The sequence below is a fragment of the Crocodylus siamensis genome, chromosome 1, assembly GCF_052110815.1.
Source record: "Crocodylus siamensis isolate JL-2025a chromosome 1, ASM5211081v1, whole genome shotgun sequence".
Taxonomy (NCBI): Eukaryota; Metazoa; Chordata; order Crocodylia; family Crocodylidae; genus Crocodylus; species Crocodylus siamensis.
Window position 1 is genome coordinate 210,959,021 of NC_143395.1, and position 23,156 is coordinate 210,982,176.

General features: G+C 47.9%; 1 protein-coding gene across 1 annotated transcript; it reads right to left on the reverse strand.

The window, feature by feature from the left end:
• Nucleotides 1-201: 201 nt before the first annotated feature.
• Nucleotides 202-22,577, reverse strand: LPCAT3 (lysophosphatidylcholine acyltransferase 3). Its single transcript, XM_090055512.1, has 13 exons — nt 22,372-22,577; nt 7,955-8,062; nt 7,737-7,843; nt 7,478-7,571; nt 7,298-7,335; nt 4,848-5,026; nt 4,337-4,445; nt 2,838-2,924; nt 2,209-2,375; nt 1,632-1,779; nt 923-1,081; nt 686-812; nt 202-537 (listed from the first exon to the last, which is right to left on the reverse strand). Exons 1-12 carry the CDS (start codon nt 22,484-22,486, stop codon nt 696-698), a joined length of 1,428 nt encoding a protein of 475 aa, XP_089911638.1. The 5' UTR covers nt 22,487-22,577; the 3' UTR covers nt 202-537; nt 686-695.
• Between the last annotated feature and the right edge of the window lie 579 nt (nt 22,578-23,156).

The following is a 23,156-nucleotide window of genomic DNA, read 5'->3' on the forward strand; positions in this document are numbered from 1 at the left end:
CCAAGGAGGGAACTAGATTTCTCTGCTTCAGCTGCAATGGACAGTATGGGCAAGAGTGACAGAGCCATGTTCTGCTAACCCTCTGGCAGCCAGACACCCTACAGGTGATATGGTACAGGTCTTGAAACCTACTGTGCCAAGTAGGGGAGCTTATACTTCTCACTCATACCCATCCAACAGAAAAAGCAGCTTGTGAATGAGTGAATAAAAACAGATTTTTTTATCTGGCATAACTGAAACGTAGAAAAGTCAGGATGTGGCTCCGTTCCCATGTAGGGGCTGTGTTGAGTGCTTTACAATCATCTGATACCAGCAGAAAAATGGGAGTGTCCACCAGGGGGCAGTAGAGAGATAAGGCAACATGTAGCGTGGGGGTACCGGAGGGAGGTTTTCTCCTGTATCCCTTGTCCTTGGATCTCTGACCCTGTGCTCTCTCTTCCCCCTCCTCACTTTGAAAGAAGGGTTGGACTTCAACACAGCAAACTTGGCAGGCAAGGACTCCAAACACCCCTGTGACAAATGCACACGTGGTAAAATCTGGAAGAGATAATGAGTCAGGATTATAAACAAAGCAATTTCCAGCTGAAAGCACTAATTATCTCAATCCCGATCTACAGCCGCCTTCTCCCATTATTCTAGCCTTGAGCTCCTCTCAAGGTGTTAGATTGAAGGCTATCTATCTCACCTTCTGGCTGTTACTCTGCTTTCTTTAACTTTTCTTTCCGTGGCACAAGCATTCTGTGGATGTAAGGCAACCCAAACAGTAAGGTGAGGAACAGCACATGGCCTATGAAATAAACTGAGCTGTAAACCTGTAGAGAAGAAGAAAATCATATTAAAACCTCTTCTGCTTGCTGTACCTTCAAGTTAGGACAGTGGGGAGAAGGGGAGGGAAAAAAGTCACTTTGAGACTCTTGTGTACCTTCAGCCACTTGTCCCAAGTGAAAAGGCAAAATGGTACTAGGGAGTAACCCATGAACATCCAGTGGTTAGTCTGCTGCAGCACATAGAAGACAGGCTTCAGGACAGTGATGGAGGCCAAAGTGCTCAGTGCAGGGCTGTTGCGCACCAGACTGACAGCCTGAAAAAACAGAAATTGGCCACTAGAATTCCCCACCTGTAATAAGACCTGGGGCAACCTATGCAGGGTTGTTTGCATTCTGTGACTATTGAATTAGACTCCACTGCAGTTGTCAAATACTACATCTGAAGGGAGTGAAATGCTCTATCCAGCTCAGCAGAATTTTATTGTTAAGTCTGCTGGAACTAAGTATAAAAGCCATAGTTTAAGTGATAAAATGAAGTTTTAGCAGAAGTATCAAGCTTGTGTGCTTGTCTTGCCAGCTTTGCAGTTGCTAAGAACTTCAACTGCCGTTTCTTCAAGCACTAGCATTCCTCTGCCAGTTTGTTACGGTAGTGACAGATAACTGATGCAGAAACTCACAGTTTACTGAGTGCTTGCATGCACCAGCCCATATGCCAAAAGCTCATAGATCAGTTTTGTAGTTGATTCTCATAAACCCTCCCCTGTGGCAGTTTCTAAAAGCTGCTGCAAACTTAGGAGTAACTAGAGCCCACAGGAACTTGCGTATGGTAGGCCCTCCCCTTCTAATACACCAGACAAAACTTACCTGTTTTTCAACAATGACTATAAGGAGCTCCATTTGGAAGCACACCAGGTAGCCAGAATGCAATCCATGCCAAATAGCCAGAAAAAACAAAGCTAGTGCCTGTGACACTAGCTTGTTGCCAAGGAACTTCAGCCGCTTGAAGATGTAGCTGGATCAGAGATGCAACAACTCAGTGCAATTCTAACTGGTTAGTTACCCTCCCCTTTCCAGGCTGGAGACATAGGGCACAGGAGACTGAATGCCTCTTAGTAACCTATGGCCAGTGAAATGGGACAAATTCTGCCAATCTATATTACCCCCGACTTGATTGAATCCTGACTGATGGGGAGAGTTCACTCTGCTGGCAATGCCTGCTTAGTAGGAGCATGATCAAGCATTTGTCCAGCTAAAAGCTGTTTCAAACCACCAAGCAATTTTAATAGGACTCCTTAATGCACACAAGACTGAAAGCTGTTCACTCCATTTTAACATCCCTGTCCCAGCCACGGAGCCCATTAAGCCCCACATCCCATTTGCAACTCTGGCTGGGTCTAGGTTGAGATGATACTATATGAAACAATCCATCTCCCCTGCTCACCGGGCCACCCAGGCATTGGTGTTGATGTTGAAGGATGCGATGGTCCCTGTAAACAAGGGCGTTGTTTCATATAACCAGACCTTCATATTGGCACAGGCATCCCACTTTGGCTTTCCATTCTCGTCCTGCCCATTGTATCCAAGACCAATGAGGATGCAAACGCCTTCCTGTGAGAAACCACATGATAAGGGAAAAGCAGCACCCCCTCCTACAGAGGCCAAGGTTAAGCAATTGCGAGATCTCTAGTGGCACAACCAAACAGCTACCAGCTACTTCCCTGCTTGCTAGTAACAGCAGAACTGAGTAGCCACTGGCTAGCATCCATTCTTTGTCCAGAACAGATTGACTTTTATTAGTAGATGTTTTAGATGGGGAATCCAGAAAAAAGATGACAAAGCTGATATGGAAATACAGACTGCCCGAGCGAGGGACTAACAATAGAGGGATGGGGGTGAGGAGGGGAACGTGACTAGGTTACAGGCAATACATGACTCCCTCCCCTCAGTGTCATGGCAGCCCTAGGGGAAGAGGGCAGAGCTTAGCAGCTGCAGGGGCTCAAACTTTAATGCATCTGTGTTACATCTTAAAAAGGTAGATTTTTACAGAGTACATCTGCTTTCCAGACTCACCGTGACAAGCCAGCAGGTGACATATTTATAGAGTACCACTTTGCCCCAGACCAACATGTAAAAGCAACGGAACCAGAAAGACTGCTCCTGCAGAGAATTAGAAAGAATCCATGAGAAGAAGTAAAAAAAGAAAGAGTTGAGACTTGAGTGAGAAATGGCATTACTAGACTTGAGTGGATGGTATCTCTTTTATACTAGCTGCTCTAAAAGTTAAGGGAGACAGCTAATATAGCTGCTACAATCTAATGTAGGGGCACTCAACCTCCAGCCCACGGCAGACTGTCATTTGGCCCACAGGTCTGGAAATTTGGCAGTGGGGGGTGGTGCCACTGCTCCCCTGTTCCTAAATCTCTGGAACTATGGGGAGTCCTGAATCCAATGTGCTGGATTTGATGCCTGATCCCAGCATGCAGGGCTGGGTGGAGGCAGCACCAGGACCCAGGGCCCAATCCTGGTGTGGTGGACCAGCAGAGGGTAGCACCAGGCCACCAGGATTCAATTGCAATATGTTGGGGTCAAAAAAGGACAGGCCTCTGGGACCCAATCCTGGCACATGGAATGGTGCTGGGCCCCCAGTCCTCAATCCCAGTGTGTGGGAGGCAGGATGGACAGTGCTGGGCCCTTGGGAACCACTGCCTGAGCACAGGAAACAGGAACAGCTGGCCCAGGATTTAAGACCCATTCCCAGTGCACATGCGGGTGGTGCCAAGCCCCAGGGCCCAATCTGCAAGACCAGCCCCATACTACTTATCTGGCCTGTTGGGCCAAAAGGTTGAGCACCACAGACCTAATGTAATCCGACTGCTGTAAAGCCACAAACCACCAGACGCACTAACATAATAGCTATTCTGGAAAGACTTCGGGCTAAATTCTAGAAATAAAAATCTTAAGTACACATTTGCTCATGGTAATGTAGAATCGCCCTTTTCTCTAAGGATCTCAAATATTTAGATCAGTCTCCAGCAAAAATGAGTAGATCTGCACAGCCAGCTGATTTTGCTGGGTAAGGCTGAAGTAATATGACAGAGGCAGGTTCCTGAATGAATGCTGGCACTGGGGACATTTTGGATTATGAAGTGTCCATGATATCTTTGTGACTTCTGTACTTCCAACAAAACCTAAGAAATGATATGCAAAGAACTTTGTTATAGCGATGATTAAAGACTGGTATCATTAAAGGATCAAGAAATGCAAATGCTATGGTTCCAACAGCAACACTAATAGGGTTGTTCTACAATTATCATTCTATTCCTAGAATTCTGGTTCAATTTATAATCGGATATACTGCTGTTTTTAATTAGATGCAGTCCACAACACCTGCAGTAAGAACTGCATTAATACATATGTTTAAGAATGCCTAGTTTTACATTCAGGATCAGTTACAGGTAATCTCAAAAAAATGTTTTCATTCAGTTTAATCTTCCTGTTTTGTGTAGCAAGTGCCCTCTAAAGGAGCAGATGAGCTTCTACAGCTCTAATTACCAAGGTTAGCCACTTACCAGGAATTTATCAGAGAGAAAGTATTCGTCAGAAACATATGGGCTCAACAGGGTGTAGATTACCAGACAGATGAGGCCCAAGGTCAGGCGCTTGAGAGCAGGCACAAAGCTGGAAGGGAGGAAAAAAAAGTGGAGGGTTAATGAGTACACAGTGGAGAAAGACACCAGACCCCAAAACAAAAACATTTAAAAGCAGAAGTAAAGACAAGTGCTGGGATGGGCAGGCAAAAGAAATGGTGTCCAGTGCAGCTGCTGCATCCACTGGTAAATTGGTATCCCACCAGGTATGGGATGAGCTTTGCAGAAAAAGTGATGTCCCAGGAAAATGCTAGCAAGTAACATGTTAAGTTCCTGGTCTGCTCTTTGAAGACTGCCTCCCCCTCTAAATTACCATTAAGCCCAGTGCTCCCACATGGCGCTAGATGGTAACATGCGCTAGGAAGTGTGTTGCATGCCTTGTTAAAGAGTGTTCTGGCATTTCAGGAGAGGGTGCCAGGGTGGTTCTGGTTACCTGTTGGGTCTCTGGCCTGGAACATCAGTCATCTCACCCCTTGCCAGTTTCTGATAGTCTGTCATGGAGAACTGGGGCCCCACCATGAAGGCACCATAGAAATAGGAGAAGCCCGAGACCTCCAATAAGGTAGGAACTCCCCGGACTGCAAATCGCTGCTGCTCTGGGGTCAGGGCCTCCTATGTTAAAATGAGAGGGGTTAATGTGACCTTGAAGGGACCCCAGAATAGCTCTAGGCCAGGGGCAGGCAATTATTTCAGCTTGAGGGCCATTTAAGGAGGTTTGGTGAGCTGTTGAGGGCCACAAGTATAGCACTGCCCCTTGGCCACTATCTTGGGACCAGGAGTCCGGTCCCTAACCCCTGACCTTTGCCACCAGAAGTCCCTTCCCTTGCCCCCTGGAAATACTCTTTTTGGGAGGGTGGTTGCCATCTTAGAACCAGAAAAAAAACCCAACTACCATACATTAAAAGTCAAACACCTACTACAACATACTTTAATTTTATTACAAAAAATATTTTTGTCATAATTTGTGTTTGTGTACTGTGTATAGAGGTGATTGCATAACAACTCAAAATGAATTCTTAGCTTTTTATATAGTGTGTAGGGAGGTGGTTGGGGGTGTGTGTAGGGGGGTGTTTATGATAGGATATGGGGGAGTTTGAGGGGTGTGGATGTGTAGCTCTAGAACACACTGCCCTCTCCTGCAATCAATGCAGGCAACACAAGGGTAGGGTGGAACGTGTACATCTGTGTGTGTGTGGTTTGTGATGTGTGAGGCAGGATGGGAGGGGTGTAGGGACCCCCCCATACATACTCCCCCCATGGCACAGCAGCAGGTGGGGACACTGGTGCCTGGCTCTGGCCAGCACACATGCTGCAGAGGAGTGCAGCCCCTGTTGGGCCACTTATTTCCCCAGCACTCATGGGGCACAGGAGGGAAGCCCCAGGTGCTGGAGCTGGCTGCTTTCGCTGCCCCAGCCTGCTCCAGTGGCTGGGGCTTCCCTCCTGTGTTTCCCTGGCACTCCAAGCACTCACAGGGCAAACTGCTCAGTGGAGGCTGCGCTCCTCACAGCGCTGGCTGGAGCCAGGCACCAGTGCGAAGCAGAGTGCCCCTCCCCGCCTGCCAGAGTTGCCATGGCGGGGAGCGTTCCCATACACCTTCTCCCTCACACCCACACCTTGCCCACCTGAGCTCCGTGCTGCAGTCAGCCCCACACTGGGCCCCTTCTGCCCACGAGGGTGGGAGTGAGGCATAATAGGGTAATGTTGGGGGCAGGTATAGGTGCCTCACTCCCACTGTTGTGGGTGGAAGGACTAGATGCAGCACAACTTGTTGTGGGGGGAGGGGAGGGGTGCTGCAGACTGGATGAAAAGTACATGGCAGGCCAGATCTGGCCCATGGGCCATAATCTGTCTGCTCCTAATCTAGGCTCAGAATTTGCAACCTGTTACCTTTACAACTGGAAATTTTAACTTTTACATTTAGGGTACTATCCCATTTACTGGTTTTAGATCCAAGCCCTTGCCCTCCCCACCCCCGTAACAACACAATCCTCACTTGAGACCTGTCATGGGGATCCACATTCTCAGGTAATACCTGAACAAAGGGCATGCCACATCCACCCCCTTCAGTGTACTAAGTGCAGTAGAGCTTGCAGCCCTGCTCTCTGATCCCCATGCAGTGGCATGCACACACCCAAACTTCTATAAGTCCTAAGGGCTAGGATGTGAATGTTTCCTTGCACAATCTCACTGCACAATGCACTTGCAATTAACTTTACCTTGGGAAATATAATTGTACTCTGTTCTCTTATAATCACTAATGATTGCGTGAATGCTGATGACAGGGCAATACCCAGAATGGGATCTGTGGAGTTGATACCCTAGGGTAGGATTAGGATATTGCAATAAAGATTCCAATCTCTCTTCCTTTATTGACAGACAGTCTTTCCCACACTGAGCTCTGGGATGACTGCTACTTTGCTGTTAGGGTTCTGCTAATGCCACCCTAGACAAGAAGCAAAAAGGTGAGGATTTGCAGGGAAAGGTACTCCTATGACTAAGGAAGAAAAAACCAGAGAGATTGCATACGAAACCAAACCAATGCTGAGTGGTCTGCAAGCCTGGGCAGTAATTTCCATAAAGGAAGGGCTCTGTTATGCTGGGAACCAGGACTCCTGAGGAATGGATTTTATAGGGTTTGCAGGGAAGAGAGTAAGATACTAGTTCAGCTTCCAAAAAGTTAAGGTGCTTTTCCCATCTGCAATTCCTAATGTTCCCAAGCCAAACCCGCAAAACAATTCCCTTCAGACACTTGCAGATGTCTCCCTCACAGCTATGATTTTGCTGAGCTGTGGATTTAGCATATACCATCTCTTGCCAGAGACTCACTTAACTGGCCTCCAGCTGACAGGAAAGGAAAGGAAGGAAAGATGGGGCTTCACTCACCACAACTTGTCCTCCATCATAATAGTCGATGGCTAAACCTAAATAAAGAAAGAGAGAAAAATTATGCCAAGACACCTATTGGACACGTGGAGTTGAACATCATGGATTCTGGCACCCTCACTTCAGGCCAGGGTTTGAATTCAGTTTGTGGGGATGGCAGGAGAGTCATGCATCACTCACCAATCAGTTTGAGAGTCAAGACACAGTGTGGCATGGTCCACTTGATGTCATAATGCTCTGTGGCTGTGAAGTAATAGCCAGCCATAAGGTACATCTGAAAGAGACCAAGGTATGGATTACTCGGGCTCTGCCTCCTCCTGCAGAGTTTGCTCCGTCACTCCCAATCACTCTTTTCACTCCCAATCACTGCTGGGAAGTGAAGAACTGAGCAACAGCAGGCTTCCTCCCTTAGATGGATGCAGAAAAGAAAGAGATTTACCATCTGAAAGCAAAATGTGGTGCAGACAGCAGTCACTGTGCGACCCATAAGTCTCAGTACAAGGAACTGGATCAGGACACATAACAGGGAGTGAAAGAACTGTGCCCCTATAGAGAGATATGAACCAGGAATTAAATCACAGCAGGTCCTTTCCCACTGAATGAAATTCTTGTCTCCATAGTCTTTTTCTCCCCCCTTTTGCCCCTGGTCTCTCTTACCAAAGTTGAAGTAGGCAATTGAGAGCCCTGTGAGAGTGTTGTACAGGTGAATGAGGTAGACCTCCTTCTGGAAGAGGAAATAGCGCTGGAACAAGGCAAATGGGTACCCTGAGAAGGGAAACAAAAACCAAAACCAAAAAAGCCAACATGACTCCTTGCAAACAAGCAGAGAGATTTGTTATGTAGTTCTAACTCTAAGCCATAATGTTTTGAGATCAGTTACTACATATACATATCCTTGGCTGTTCTTTCCACCTCTTGAAGCATTACTCTGTATGTTATAATATACACAGAAAACTGTATTCAAAGAATATTATTAAGTCAAAGTGTAGACTACAGGTATCAAACTGATCTTGGATTCTCAGCTGGATCCGGACAGTATGGCTCCTTGCAAGCAGGATCTGGCCCAAGGCACAGGACAGGAGCAGTCACCATGATGGCAGTGGCTTGACAACCCTGATGCAGACCCACCAATTAGGAAGGCCAGAATATGGTTGCATGTGCAGCCTTAAATCAGTCCCCTTGTACACATACATTATGAAACAGTCTTTAATTGTACAACAATATACTATTTCCCCACAAGACCCCTGTCTGTCTCAGTGCACAAGATGCTGCTCAAGAGCATCAGGGCTGTAATTCAGGAAGCTGTTGGTCTATACGACCCATGCTTCTTGTTGCAGAAGTTAGTGAAGAAGTTAGATGACTGAAGAAAGAGAAAGGACAATCATATACTTAAGGCAATCGAGTGCTGCTCTAGAAGAAATGGCTGGAGTTCCTGCATAATGCTGGACAAGTTAAAAGAATCCAAATTTGTCACATGTCCATGAATTGTGTGTTCCGCCTTCTCTAAGAGCCCTGAGGTGCAGAAGTGTAGATCGCACATCACTGCAGCTAACATCTTGCATTTTTCCTAACATAACTATTTGGTTATGTAACTTTATCATCTTTCAACAGGAAGACAGAAAGGGACTTGGACTCTTCCAGTCAATTAGATTTCTGTAAGTTTATAGCTCTAGCAGGTTGTCATACTTTTAGGGAGATAGAATACATGCTTTACTAGAATTTCACAGATATTTGATGGTAGCAAAAAAATCTGTGGTAAGCCAGGCACCTTGGATTCCATTCCAGGCTCTGGATCCTTCTCCTCAAATCTGGCTCTGTCCCGCTTGGCTCCTTGTGTCAACCCTGTTTCTTCTCCTTGCCTGTTCAGTCCTAGGCTCTACTCTCCAGGTTTCCTATTCTAGTATACTTGTTCAGCTAATCACTTCACACCCCACCCTCCAGACCTTAAATCTCATCCAATCTCTCTCTTCCCAAACAAACCCTTAGTTGCCTATTCTGGGTGTCTCATCCAATATCAGTCTCCTTCCCCCACCTTTTCCCTGTTTCCTTACTAGCTAACCCCAGTCCCCTCAACTCCCTGCCCAGTTTAACTCACTCTCAACTCCCTCCTGTCTTCCTTCAAGTAGTCCCAGTCCCAGTTTTCTGACCTTCCTACACTATCAATCCTAGTCTCATCATTCTTAACCCTGTGGGCTCTCTGGCCCCATCCAATTCAAACCAGTCCCACTAGTCCTTGAAATCAGATGTTTTCTCCCTCATCCACTTCACTTCCTTGATCACCAGACATCTTGTCCCAATCGACTACCTTCCTTCCCCTTTGGTTCAGATTTTGTTCCATCTGCAAGTGATACAGAAGCTTCCTCCTCCTTTACACTGCTTAGGTGCCACCAGGAGAAGCAGAAGAGCCAAGAGCCCAAGGATGACAGAACCCCTTTGTTTCTAGTTCCTGTTTCTAACCTTACTGAAGCCCAGAGTAACTTGTACAGGGAAAGAATTTGTATGGAACAGTTTGGATAAGGATGACCCTGTCTCAGGCAGGGGGGTGGATTAGATGACCTCTTGAGATCCCATCCAGCCCTACTTTTCTACAGTTCTGTTGAATCTGAGAGAGCCTTTCTGCGCTCTTGTAGCCAACATAGGGGAAAACAGTCCGTTACCTTGGATTCAAGTAGCAGGTGGGGAGGCAGGCAGCTGCTGTGGCTCTGACCTGTGCTCAGATCTGCTGCCATTCCCTGGCCCACACACACACACCTGTTCCTTGCTGCCTGTGCTGCCCTGCTTGCCCCCCACCACCTTTGCCTCCCCTAGGCCCAGCACTTACTCTCAATCACAGCTCTAGCTCCAGTCTGAGGCATGGAGCACGTAGTGGCTCCAGCCCCCACCTGGGTAGGCAATAGCAGTTGTGGTGGTTGTAGCAGAGCTGCTTGGCCAGGCAGGGGCTAGAACCACTGCTTGCTCCATGCTCCAGGCTGGAGCAGTGCTGGAGCCATGACTGAGGGTTAAGTGACAGCAGAAGGAGGCAAGTAGTAGGCATGGGCAGGTACTTCAGGGTGCAGGCACAAGGAAAGACTGGTTCTGGGGGGCACAAGTACAACAGGAAGCAGGTGACAGGAGAGACATGTGGTGGTGGGGACAGGGAGCAAAGGGCAGGAGTTAGGCCATTGGATTCCCCCCTCCCCCTCCAATGCCTGCCCCACATGCCAATGCTTTCCCTACTGCAGCAGTGGGGGATGAATTTTAGACTAACCTCCAATAATTAGATTCTATACATAAAATAATGTAACAAATTTGTAATATTCCATGTATAGAATCTAAGTATTTTGCGGGGGGGAGTCATCTTAAGTCTCCTTAAGTAATACTCTGCAGCACAGGATGAAGACAAAAGCATGATGATTCCTTTTCATCTCAATGGGTTTTATTATCCCTCTTCCCCAGAGTCTAGTCTAGTCCGTGTTAAGCTATGCTATTTTACAAGACATTGTCAGTGCCCATGAATTATGTGTATGAATACAAATGTTAAAATCAGATCTCTGTTGGTTAGGATGTTTCTGAGGAAATTCATGACCAAATGACTCCTCATCTATGCCAAGAAGCGTAAACCTAGGCATGAGATGACATAGCATTATTATCAAAGCTCATCACATTATTTACATGGGTTTCAGACCATTCTGAAAAATAAAAAGAGTTCATGATATGATAGACCATAGATTGGGACTACTTTATTCAAGTGAACCTGCAAATTGCACCACCAACTCTACAGGGACTCCTGTCTCAATAGTATTGTGTGATGTACTAGCACAATTAAAGGTAAGGTTACAGCAGATTTCTAGTTTAATAGTGTAAAATAGGTCTAAAATAATTGTCTTTTAGGTTAACAGATTATCTCATGTCTTTATTATGGTTTTCCCCACCATTTTATTTTTCTAATACAGTTTCTGAAAAAAAGTATTGTTGGCTATGATTATTAGAAAGGGCCATGAAACTGAATTTTCTTAACAGCTAACCTTTCTCTTCAGATATCTTTTTCCAAGGAACTTGATTAGATAGGTTTTAAGCCCCAAAATGATCACTGTGATCATCTTACCTAATTCCTGCATAAAAGACCATTGGACTTCCCTGCATTAATTCATGGCTGAATTACAGGACAGGTATTAGAAAAACACCCAACCTTTATTTAGCAAGTTGTCAATGATGAAGACTTCACCAGCACAGGGGTGTCAAAAACATGGCCCACAGATGCATTTAATCTGGCCAGGGGGGTCCTATATGAGCTGGAAATTCAGGGGCAGGGCCTACTGCCAAATTCCCAGCTATGGATCCCAGGTGGGGACATATGTCAGTAGTGAGAGGTGTGAGCAATGGCTGTGGTAACTTCTGCACCACCACCACTGCTGCTTGCCCTGCTGCTGCCACTGAGTCTGGATCCAGCCCGTAAGGAGCCCTGCAGTTCCGATCCAGCCTTGGGGCTTGATGAGTCTGACATCCCTGTACCAGTGCATTTTTTAAGGGGAAATGGTTGGTATGGCCTCTTTGTTTGTGTGGATTCTGTAATAATTACAGACAAGTTATTTGTTTTCTCCATTTATTTCTCTAGGAAAACCATAAATTACTATTTTAGCTTGCAATATTCTAGCACAACACTGGTCAATGCTGACTTTATACCAGTTCTTAAAATTGCTGTCCATTATGAGTGCATTTGCTAATGATCAGAAATCTTTTTGATCATGCCAGTATTGAAGAGAGTCACAGCTATTTACTTCACTTTAATCACATATGTTTTCACTGTTCAAGATAAAGACATGTAGCATGTGACATGATTATATCTGCTGCTGCAACTTTCTGGAGTCTTCCTCTGTAAACATCGTAAAGGAAAATAGTAGCATTATTTGGAAAATGGAATTCCCATTTCACAGGAAATTCTAATTTAGACCAAAAATCCAAATTCTGAGATTAACTGTAGAATGAAAATTCCTACCAATGTGTGTGTGTGGGGGGGGGGGGAGCAGAGGAAATCACACAATTCAATTCAGAATTGATTAAAAAAAAGAGAACTTCTGGAACACTTGCACTAAAAATATTTTCAAAATTTTTCAGTGAAAAAGTAAAGAGAGAGACGCACACATTCCTATGAAACATTTGGATTTCAAACAGAAAATGAATCCATTATTTTTTCAGCCACCTCAAGAAAACAACATTCAGTCGGAGTATGCACAATAAGAGAATATGAAAAAGCAGTTCTTAAACAGAAGACATTTTGCTGTTAAGGTAGATATTCATACAGAGCACCTGTAGAATGAAGGCAGAAAGTAACTTGCAGGATATGGTGCCATTCAGGTTCAATGTTCACAATGTCACCTTGAACCACCCAACAGGCAAACTCCATGTGAAGCATTCTGCAATTCACACACACACAAATGGCTTTCTCTGACATGCATTAGGGCTTGAGCCCTGCTGAAGATCCATCTTTTAATTGCTGCTTTCCTGAAACTGGCAGTGGGAGCTGTACATAGCTGAGAGTTCATGTGGGCAAAATCTTTTGGGAGAGGATCAGTCATAATCTGAGTCCAAAGTCTGCAAAAAGTCACATGATATGTAACCTTTGAAAGGAAGGGCTGCATCTCAGGAACCCTTGCTCAAACCTCAGATTTGGACCACTAATGCTGCTTTAGAGCCCTACATGACAGTAATTTTATAAACTCTTCTAAAATTCACATGGTGACTCACCCAGAAAAAATGGTGGTTAATAAGTTGTTTTCAGCCTTAACTCTAATAATGCTACTGTCCCATTATACTAGTGGTACCCAAACATTTTGCTCCAAGGGCCAGATGAGCAGTGCCAGGTCAGTCCACGGGCCTGATCCAGCTGTGCAGGGCCAAAGGGTTAATCAAGGTTAATTAGGCAGGGCCACAAGGTTAATCAGGCAGGGTCTACCTACTATGAACCCATGCTGGTTGCCCTTCAGCATTATATTACCCATTGGACCCCTACAAATGTGATCCTTCATAATTTTTTCAAGGGTTTTCCCAAGCACAGAGGTGATACTAACTGGTCTATAATTACCCAGAACCTCCTTCTTCCCCTTCTTGAAAGTAGGGACCACATTGGCCCCTATTAATTGGGAAAAGACTAGGGGTACATTGATAGAGATTTTTAGGGCCAATACCAATACTGGAGCCCAATTTAGCTAGGCAGGGCTTGGAAATGTGGTGGAGTGGTGGCAGTGCTAATTGCTGCAACTCCTCCTCTGCCAAATTTCTGGACCCATGGGTTGCCTCACAGGCTCCCCAAGTCAGATCTGGCCCATGGGCACAGGACTGAGCACCTCTGTTCTAGAAAGAAGTTCCAATATCAGAGTTATGCCCTTACTTAGACTACCACAGTGAATATGAGCTGTGATAATGGCTATTTCATCTAGAACGGTAGAGCATGAACTAGATGGATGTTTCCCCAACCAGTGTGCTGTGGCACAAAAGTGTGCCATCAGAAATGATCAGATGTGTCATGGAGTTTTGCCATGGCAGTGAGCTACAATAGGTATGAGGATGGGGAATGCCTCAACAAGCATGCCTTGGGCTGGAAAAGGTTGGGAAACACTAAACTAGATCTGCAGAGATGGGAAAATAACACTGCCTGGAATTTTACCTATCAAATTCAGAAGCACTAGGTTCAATCTGAGATGAACAAACTCTCTCTTCTTTCTACCACTAATGGGTCTTTTTATAGAATTCCACTTTGCCTTTTGCATGTTTCGAGCACAAAGCGAGACGATCCCCGTGCGAGGTAAAAGAGGGAAAGGGGCCAGGAGGCTTCCCTGGCTGACCAGAGAAATCCAGGGCAGACTAAGGGCCAAAAGGGGAGCACATAAAAAGTGGAAACAGGGAGAGATCACCAAAGAGGAATATACCTCTTCTGCTCGTGCTTGTAGGGAGGCAGTTAGACAGGCCAAAGCTACCATGGAGCTGAGGATGGCAACCCAAGTAAAAGACAATAAGAAATTGTTTTTTAGATATATAGGGAGTAGAAGGAAGGCCCAGGGAGGAATAGGACCCCTGCTAAATGGGCAGAAACAATTGGTGACGGACAGAGGGGACAAGGCTGAACTCCTCAACGAGTTCTTCGCCTCAGTGTTCCTAAGCGAGAGGCACGACAAGTCTCTCACTGGGAGTGTAGGGAGGCAGCAGCAAGGCACCAGACTTCCATGCGTGGACCCGGAGGTGGTGCAGGGTCACTTGGAAGAACTGGATGCCTTTAAGTCGGCAGGCCTGGATGAGCTCCATCCGAGGGTACTGAAGGCACTGGCCGACATCATTGCAGAGCCACTGGCAGGAATATTTGAACGCTCGTGGCGCACGGGTCAAGTCCCGGAGGACTGGAAAAGGGCCAATGTGGTTCCCATTTTCAAGAAGGGGAGGAAGGAGGACCCAGGTAACTATAGGCCAGTCAGTCTCACCTCCATCCTTGGCAAAATCTTTGAAAAAATCATCAAGGCTCACATTTGTGAGAGCCCGGCAGGACAAATTATGCTGAGGGGAAACCAGCACGGGTTCGTGGCAGGCAGATCGTGCCTGACCAATCTAGTCTCTTTTTATGACCAGGTCACAAAACGCCTCGACGCAGGAGGAGGGGTGGATGTCGTATACTTGGACTTCAGGAAGGCCTTTGATACGGTATCCCACCCCATACTGGTGAACAAGTTAAGGGGCTGTGACTTGGATGACTGCACAGTCCGGTGGGTGGAGAATTGGCTGGAGGGTCGCACCCAGAGAGTCGTGGTGGATGGGTCGGTTTCGACCTGGAAGAGTGTGGGCAGTGGGGTCCCGCAGGGCTCGGTGCTTGGACCGATACTCTTTAATGTCTTCATCAGTGACTTGGACGAGGGGGTGAAATGTACTCTGTCCAAGTTTGCAGATGACACTAAGCTATGGGGCGAAGTGGACACGCCGGAGGGCAGGGAACAGCTGCAAGCAGACCTGGACAGGTTAGACAAGTGGGCAGAAAACAACAGAATGCAGTTCAACAAGGAGAAATGCAAAGTGCTGCATCTAGGGAGGAAAAATGTCCAGCACACCTACAGCCTAGGAAATGACCTGCTGGGTGGCACGGAAGTGGAAAGGGATCTTGGAGTCCTAGTGGACTCCAAGATGAACATGAGTCGGCAGTGTGACGGAACCATCAGAAAAGCCAATGGCACTTTATCGTGCATCAGCAGATGCATGACAAATAGGTCCAAGGAGGTGATACTTCCCCTCTATCGGGCGCTGGTCAGACCGCAGCTGGAGTACTGCGTGCAATTCTGGGCGCCGCACTTCAAGAAGGATGCGGATAACCTGGAGAGGGTCCAGAGAAGGGCCACTCGTATGGTTAAGGGCCTGCAGGCCAAGCCCTACGAGGAGAGATTAGAGAAACTGGACCTTTTCAGCCTCCGCAAGAGAAGGTTGAGAGGCGACCTGGTGGCTGCCTATAAGTTCGTCGGGGGGCACAGAAGAGAATTGGTGAGTATTTATTCACCAAGGCGCCCCCGGGGGTTACAAGAAATAATGGCCACAAGCTAGAAGAGAGCAGATTTAGATTGGATATTAGGAGGAACTTCTTCACAGTTCGAGTGGCCAAGGTCTGGAACGGGCTCCCAAGGGAGGTGGTGCTCTCCCCTACCCTGGGGGTATTCAAGAGAAGGTTGGATGTGTATCTAGCTGGGGTAATGTAGGCCCAGCACTCTTTCCTGCTTATGCAGGGGGTCGGCCTCGATGATCTACTGAGGTCCCTTCCGACCCTAGCATCTATGAATCTATGACTAATGACCAATATGTACTAAATACATTTAAGGTTCAAGACTGAAAACACAAAGAATTGAAGATAATTAAGTTCAATTAATGAGTTCATTAACATACAACAAACCTGCTGAAAAGCACTCTCACCTGCTACTTCACAATGGAGATCAGCTGCAAATGAAATACCAGTAGATGCCTCTCCCCACATTTTCAGACCACTAGAAGTTTCTCCTCCTTTCTTAGATCAGTTTTGATGCACTGCCTTACATTTCTTTTGATAACAGCATTCTAGACTGAGTAAACCGTTAATTAATCCCTCATACAAAGTGATTATTCATGTAGCAGTAGCATCACCTCTGAAGCTTTATGCTAAAGTCTAAGAAATGACGGAGTTCAAGAAATGCACTGTGGGATTATCATTTACAGTTATACACTTAGTTTAAATGCAAAAAAAATTAAAAGAATGTAAGGTGCTGACTAACAGAAGGATGGAAGTGACAACACCTGAATCCTTGAGACACAAAAATAGGGCTTATGGTTCAGAGTGATTTCATTCCTGGATACAAAGAAAGAGAAAAAGTAGAAGAAAAATGGCCTATACACACATCTGGTTTGTGGCTCTAAATAAACCTATTGAATAAGAGATTAAGCAGCACAGAATAAACACTTGGCAGAAGAATGTTTTGGTTTTTTGTGGCTAAAAGAACTTTGGAATTCAATATAAAAGTACAAGATCAACCTTTCTGCAACGGATGTGTAGTAGGATGGTAACACTAAAGCAGATGGTGCCAAAACATATATACTATAAGTTGTCCATAATAACAAAGTTCAACTGAGTCAGCAAGAGTTAGACAGAAAGAATGGATTTGTCCAACCAAAGATCTGTCTGGTGGTGAATACTGCTGCCTACATGCAAACACTATTCATCAGACATATGAGCGCGGGAGGAGCACAAGATCAGAAACTAACCTAAAATTGATGTGCTGGCAACTAGCCCTAGGCTGTGCCACACCAAGCATCTCTGGAGACATCCAGATGTACTGTGGTGCTGTTGGTCCATTGCTTTGCTGATCTTGAGATGTCCTGACTAGTCAGAGCCATAAAGAGGAACTTAGATGACATATTCTTCTCCATTAGCTCCAGCTAAGTCCTGAACACCACCTGCCATGGGAGTCTGGAGTTCTTTCTGGTACTTCCTCCCTCACGTCTTATATTTTTTCCTCACATTTGTTTTATCATCTTTGCCTCCTGTGTAAAAAGCCTAGCGTAACCAGCCAAGACTACTTTTACAATCCCATTGAGACAGTGACAAGAAAGGCAAGTAAAAACAATACTTCAAGTAGCCTGATGCTTCTACAAGGTTGCTCTATGTCTCTAGGTGGCTGACTGCATGCTATGCCAGTCTGTCTTCCCTTCATCAGCAAGGCAGTAGAGGACAGTTAACCCCTTCACTGATATAATCTAAAAGACTGTAAAAAAACAAAAGTCTTTCCTTATAGAAATCCAATACTACTAGAGCAGTAGTTCTCAACCCATGGCCTAATCAGCACATTGCTGTGGCCCACGAGATATCCTTTAAAACACAGGAAGTAAGTTGTGTGGGTGTGGCCCATATAACACACTGACAGCTGCAATTGTGGCCTACTATGGCAAATAGGTTGAGAGCTACTGGTCACATACTGCATCAGCACAGATAAAATGAAAATAAATATGATAGGGTATTTGGTTCTTTTTGGCTGGTGTAGCTGATAATGCCACTGATAAATGTTGTGTGCATGTGTGCAACTGCAGCCAGGAATGCAGCCCAGAAGCTTGAAGAGCAACTCCTTGCAGGTAAGTCTATGGGAGGAAAGGGGCATGAGGGATGGAAGGGGCATTGAGAGTGTAGATTAAGGCCCCCACAGTGAGGGAGTGGGGTGGAGACAAGGAGCACTGCCCAGCCAAGGCAGTGAATGAGACCCTGGGGCTGAGAGTGGGATAGGGCTGCAAGTGCCTTGCCCAGGGGGCAATGAGGGGTGGGGAGGGCAGCTCCCCACCACTGTGCACACCCCCAGGGGAGGCATGGGGAGCATGTGCCCCCCTGAATGTGTGTGTGGGGGGTAGAGGCAGGCTGCCTACTGAGGCTTCAGGGTCAGGCTGGCGCAGCCTCTTCCCAGGCTGGGACTGGGCCCAGAGCAGGTGGAAGCGGGGCTAGCTCAGCTGTGTGGGGCAGTCAGCAGCACTGGTGCTGGGAGGGGGGGCTACAGGAACAGCTACAGGGAAAGCTATAGCCCTCCATGACCCCTGCTAGCACTGCCCCTGCTTGGGGAACTCTGCTCTGTTGCTTTTCCCTCAGGAACCCTGCACCAGCCGTGCATCCCCTGCCTGTCTCGCTGCAGGGGCTCCCAAGGGAAAGGCAGCAGAGTGGAGTGCCCTAAGCACGGGTGGCACTGGGGAAGGGGGGCTATAGCCACCGCAAAATTCCCTGTATCCTTCCCTGTAGCCACCTCTCACAGAACTGCTGGTACTGCCTACCCCATGCAGCTGAGCTCATCCGGTGCCCACCCATTCCAAGCCCAGCCTCCCCACCAAGAGGAGGCTGGTGTGGTCCCTGGACTGGAGCCCACAGCAGGCAGCCTCCCCAGTGCACCCCGGACAAGCCGCCCATAGCTCTGTCCCACTCCCAGCCCCGGGGTTCCATTTACCGCCCTGGCTGGGCAGCATCTGCCCCAACCCCAGCCCCACTCCCTCCCTCACTATGGTGGCCTTGATTCATAGATGTTAGGGTCAGAAGGGTCCTCAATAGATCACCAAGTCTGACCCCCTGCATAGGCAGGAAAGAGTGCTGGGTTCAGATGACCCCTGCCAGATGCCCATCTAACCTCCTCTGAAGACCCCCAGGGTAGGGGAGAGCACCACCTCCCTTGGGAGCCCATTCCAGATTTTGGCCACTCTAACTGTGAAGAAGTTCCTCCTAATGTCCAGTCTAAATCTGCTCTCTGCTAGCTTATGGCCATTATTTCTTGTGACCCCCAGGGGCGCCTTGGTGAATAGAGCCTCACCAATTCCCTTCTGTGCCCCCATGATGAATTTATAGGCAGCCACAAGGTTTCATAGATTTCATAGACATTAGGGCTGGAAGGGACCTCGGGAGATCATCGAGTCCAGCCCCCTGCCCAAAGGGCAGGAAGTCAGCTGGGGTCATAGGAGAGGTTGCCTCTCAACCTTTTCTTGCAGAGGCTGAAGAGGTCCAGGTGCCCTAGTCTCTCCTTGTAGGGCTTGACCTGCAAGCCCTTAACCATATGAGTGGTCCTTCTCTGGACCCTCTCCAGGTTATCCATAACCCTCTTCAAGTGTGGCACCCAAAACTGCATGCATCATTCATTCCACTGAAATCTCTCCAGAGGAGATAACTCAGGCTGGAGGCAGCTGTACAGGGCCTTCTGCAGTCCTGCACCACCTAGAATGGTGGTGGCAGGGAATCTTCTTTTCTCCCAGAGACACAAGGACAGCAGCATGGAGCCCCTATATTAACCCCCAGGTGTTGGCAGGATTTTTTTTTCACCACCTCAGTAGAGAAGCAGTGGGAGCAACAAGTGTAGGAATGCTTTCTAGATGCCAGGGTAAATACCAGCAACAGCATGGATCTGGGGGGAGTGGGGAGTGAGAGGGTATTGCACTCTTTCCCTCCTGTCCCACATGAAGTATCTTTTCCTAAGGATGCACTGGGTCTTGTTATTAACACCATGCTGGGGTGCCAGAGTAGGTCACACACCTCAGAAATAATTTCAAGTTAGCTGCAGTCAGATAGTTTTAAAAATGAAAGCAAAGATTCTGTCAGTAGCCTGTGGTTTGGTCCGGTACCTCCAGAACACAAGGCTTCCTTTACCTGACCCTGCTGTATGCCCTTTGATGTAGGCAGGAGTTCTTGTCAGGAAAGAAGTTGGCTCCTTCAAAGGAGAAGTCCTCTTCCTGAGGTCTGGTCTTCCCCTGACGTTGTGAGATGTACACCACAGGATGTAATAAAAGATCTAGCTGCACTGCATGCTGCTTTTCAGGGACTGCTCATAGCTATCTGCTGTCATTCAGTAAGACAAATTTGACATCTAGCCTGGTATCTTAGGTTAGGAGAGGAAGGAAACCAGTATCTCTTCTATTAACATTTCTTTCCCTGAAACAGCTTTCAATTACCAGATCCTTCATTCACATGTCATGCCATCCACTAAATGATCATGAGTGGAACAGCTGACATCATTTACCTTGAATTAACAATTTAGTCATCTTAGTGCAATTGAAAGAGTCATTACCTATCCAAGTCTGCAAACTGTCTAAAACACTAAACGGAGACTAGATCCCCTAAAGGTCTTAGGTATGCAAGTTCAAAACTGCAATTTTGAAAACTGTTTAGTTCTTGCCTAACCCTGGAAGCATCCAAACTCCAAAGTAAAATCTATGATTCTCTATGCCCTTCAACAGAGAATAGGTTTTGTGCCATCTCTAAAGTACAGTTTGGAGCCAGTTGTGTGTAACAGTGTCCTAGGCTGGATCCGGACTGTGAAGCCAGATCCAAGCCAGGGTAGTGGATGCAGCCTGGGGCCCAGCACTAGGGTGGCAGCAGGCCAGTTGGTGGTAGGACAAATGGCTGTTGTGGGCCAGGTGGCTACCTGCCACAAAGGTGGCAACAGGCCAAGGCGGCTGTAAAGCAAGCAGGGATGTGCCAGCACATCCTTCCCTCACCCTCCTGCTGGCAAGGACAAATCTCTACTAGGAACCAGGGACCCCAAATTCTGCAGCAGGCCATGCTTCTTAGCCACACCCCCAACTTACCTAGACCAGTGGGCCAGATAAAGCAGCATTGTGGGCTAGATCCAACCCATGGACTTTTGGATTTCGAAGTTAAACTAATGCAACTTCGTAAAGCCAACTCTAACTGGTGGTAGCAATGGCACCCCTCTATGAATACTCAGGTGGGAGAAAACAGAACAAACACAAAATAGATGGATGTGACTACTGAGAAGTTACAAGTTTACAAAATCAAAGTTCATTTCAGGACACTTACCACAGGTATTCAGAGAGGCAGTTGATGAAGAGGAACTAAGAGGAGTTAAAGTTAATGGACAAAAAATATATTCTTTAGTCCCCTATCACCGCTTCGGCGCCTCAGTCACTGTACAGCTTGTAATATGCTACATTTTGACAGGCATAGAAGTGAATTGCAGAGGTGCACTAGTTAACTAGCTAAGATTAATATCTTAGCTGTGATGCAATTCTGCTGCAGGGCAGAAGCTCACCTGTTAACCAGTCAGTGCTTAGGTTTCCTTCAGCCTACCTTGCAAATACTGTTGTAACAAGTCATTTTCACACAGCCCTTTTAAGGTAGATGTACCTTGGCAGGGAGATGCACACCTACCCAACTGGCTGTGTGGAGATGCACGATACAGGCTCACAAATATCTGAACTCAGCCTGTCCAGATACATGCGTTCATAGGGAAACAGAAACAACTATGACACAACAGGTTTGCGTGCAACGTCAAGATCTCAAATCTTGCAAAAGACTGGGAACTTCAAAATCCCTCAATGCACAAAGTAAATGCCCTGAATAAAAGGATCTGTAAGAGCTTGCAATACACAGGGACAAAGCAGAGAGCAGAAGCCAGGAACACTATAGCCCTGCTCAGCCTCATGTCTAGAAACATAGGCACCTAATGCTTCCATTCAAACTAACTTGGCGCAACTCTTCTCTGCCTTTGGGGGAGATGTGCCTGAACTGGGAAGGGAGAAGCTTTCCCAGTTCCCACTGCAGCCATCCATCCTTCTCTCCTCCTCGCTACTGTTGCACACCCCTAACTCATTTCCACAGGACGGGAGCCTGGGGAGCTCAGGACACTGGTGGGCCAAAACTAATTAATGGACCAGGCCCAATTTAGCCAGAAGGAGCTGCCTCCTCACTTCCAGCTCCTGGCTACTGCTCTTTTCTGAGCATCTCCCAAGCCCACCGGCTCCCCTAGGGGCCCAGGCCACCAGGGCAGCTAGGCAGGGAGACAGATGCTCCTACCCTCAGTCAGCCCCTGCCGGAAGTGGCTCCCAGCCTTGGTACCTGCTCCTCCCCCCTGCACCCAGGCTTAGGGCACAGCGTGGGCACACGCCCCCGGCCACAGCACCCGCCTGGCCCACCCTGCTGCAGGTGCACACGTGGTCAGCTGCGACCCCGCTGCCTGCCTCGGCCCGAGGGCTCCCCCCCCCCACTCCAGCGCCACGTGCGGGCGGGGGTCGAGCCCCCTGCTCCCGCTCTGCCCCCTGACCTCTGCCCCCTGCCTCGCCCTTACCCATCAGGATGGACACGATGAGACGCAGCGCCTGCTCGGAGGAGCCCAGCGCCTCTGCCACCGCGGCCAGGCCGAGGCCGAGGCCGAGGCCAAGCCCGGACCCTTTCACCGCCATCTTCTACCCGGGCCGTCCGGGCAGCCGCTGCTCCCCGAACCCGGCAGCGGCGGTGGCAGTGGCAGCGGTAGCCACCGCGGCCCCCGCACGAAGACACGCCTTCCTCGGCGGCCATTGGCTGCGCCGCTCTTCCCCTGCTCCCTCCTCCGCCTTCCATTGGCTCGAATGTGGCAGCCGGGCGGTGCCGAACACTTACTAAGGCAAAGGTTATCCCACATGGGGGGAGGGACGGCTCTCTCTGCCTCGGCCAAGGATTGGACGAGCGGCTTCCGGGATCCGCGCTCTGATTGGGCAGGATGGCGCGGAGGTTTGGGCGAGGGGCGGAGTCCATTCTCTCATTGGTTGCGGCGGGACAGGAGAGAGCCGGGCAGGGGAGGGGGAGCGGCAGGGAGTGAGGTCGGGGTTACTATCGGGCACGAGCGGGGTGATGCCTGCACGAGCCCAACCGCCGTACCTGTAACCTCCGAATGCCGTTGGAGTGGGCGGGGCCGTCTACATGCATATTCATCGTATGCTAATGAGACTGCTCTCGCTCGTGAGCCTTCGGGCGCGTTTTCCTCCTTGATGAGGAAGCCGCGCTGGCCGGGGCGGGCAGAGCCCTGCGGGGCTCCCCCGACGTCTCCTCCTTTGCATATGCAGATCGCCTCTTGAGGCCTCGCCCCTAGACACG

What these genes read in the sequence shown, in the direction of transcription:
- LPCAT3 (XM_090055512.1), bottom strand. Translation starts at nt 22,486, where the DNA reads ATGGCGGTGAAAGGGTCCGGGCTTGGCCTCGGCCTCGGCCTCGGCCTG. An exon ending in TCACCTGCTGGCTTGTCACG is followed by an intron (nt 2,376 to 2,837) that starts GTGAGTCTGGAA and finishes GGTTTCTCACAG; the next exon opens with GAAGGCGTTTGCATCCTCAT. An exon ending in ACCAATGCCTGGGTGGCCCG is followed by an intron (nt 1,780 to 2,208) that starts GTGAGCAGGGGA and finishes TCTCTGATCCAG; the next exon opens with CTACATCTTCAAGCGGCTGA.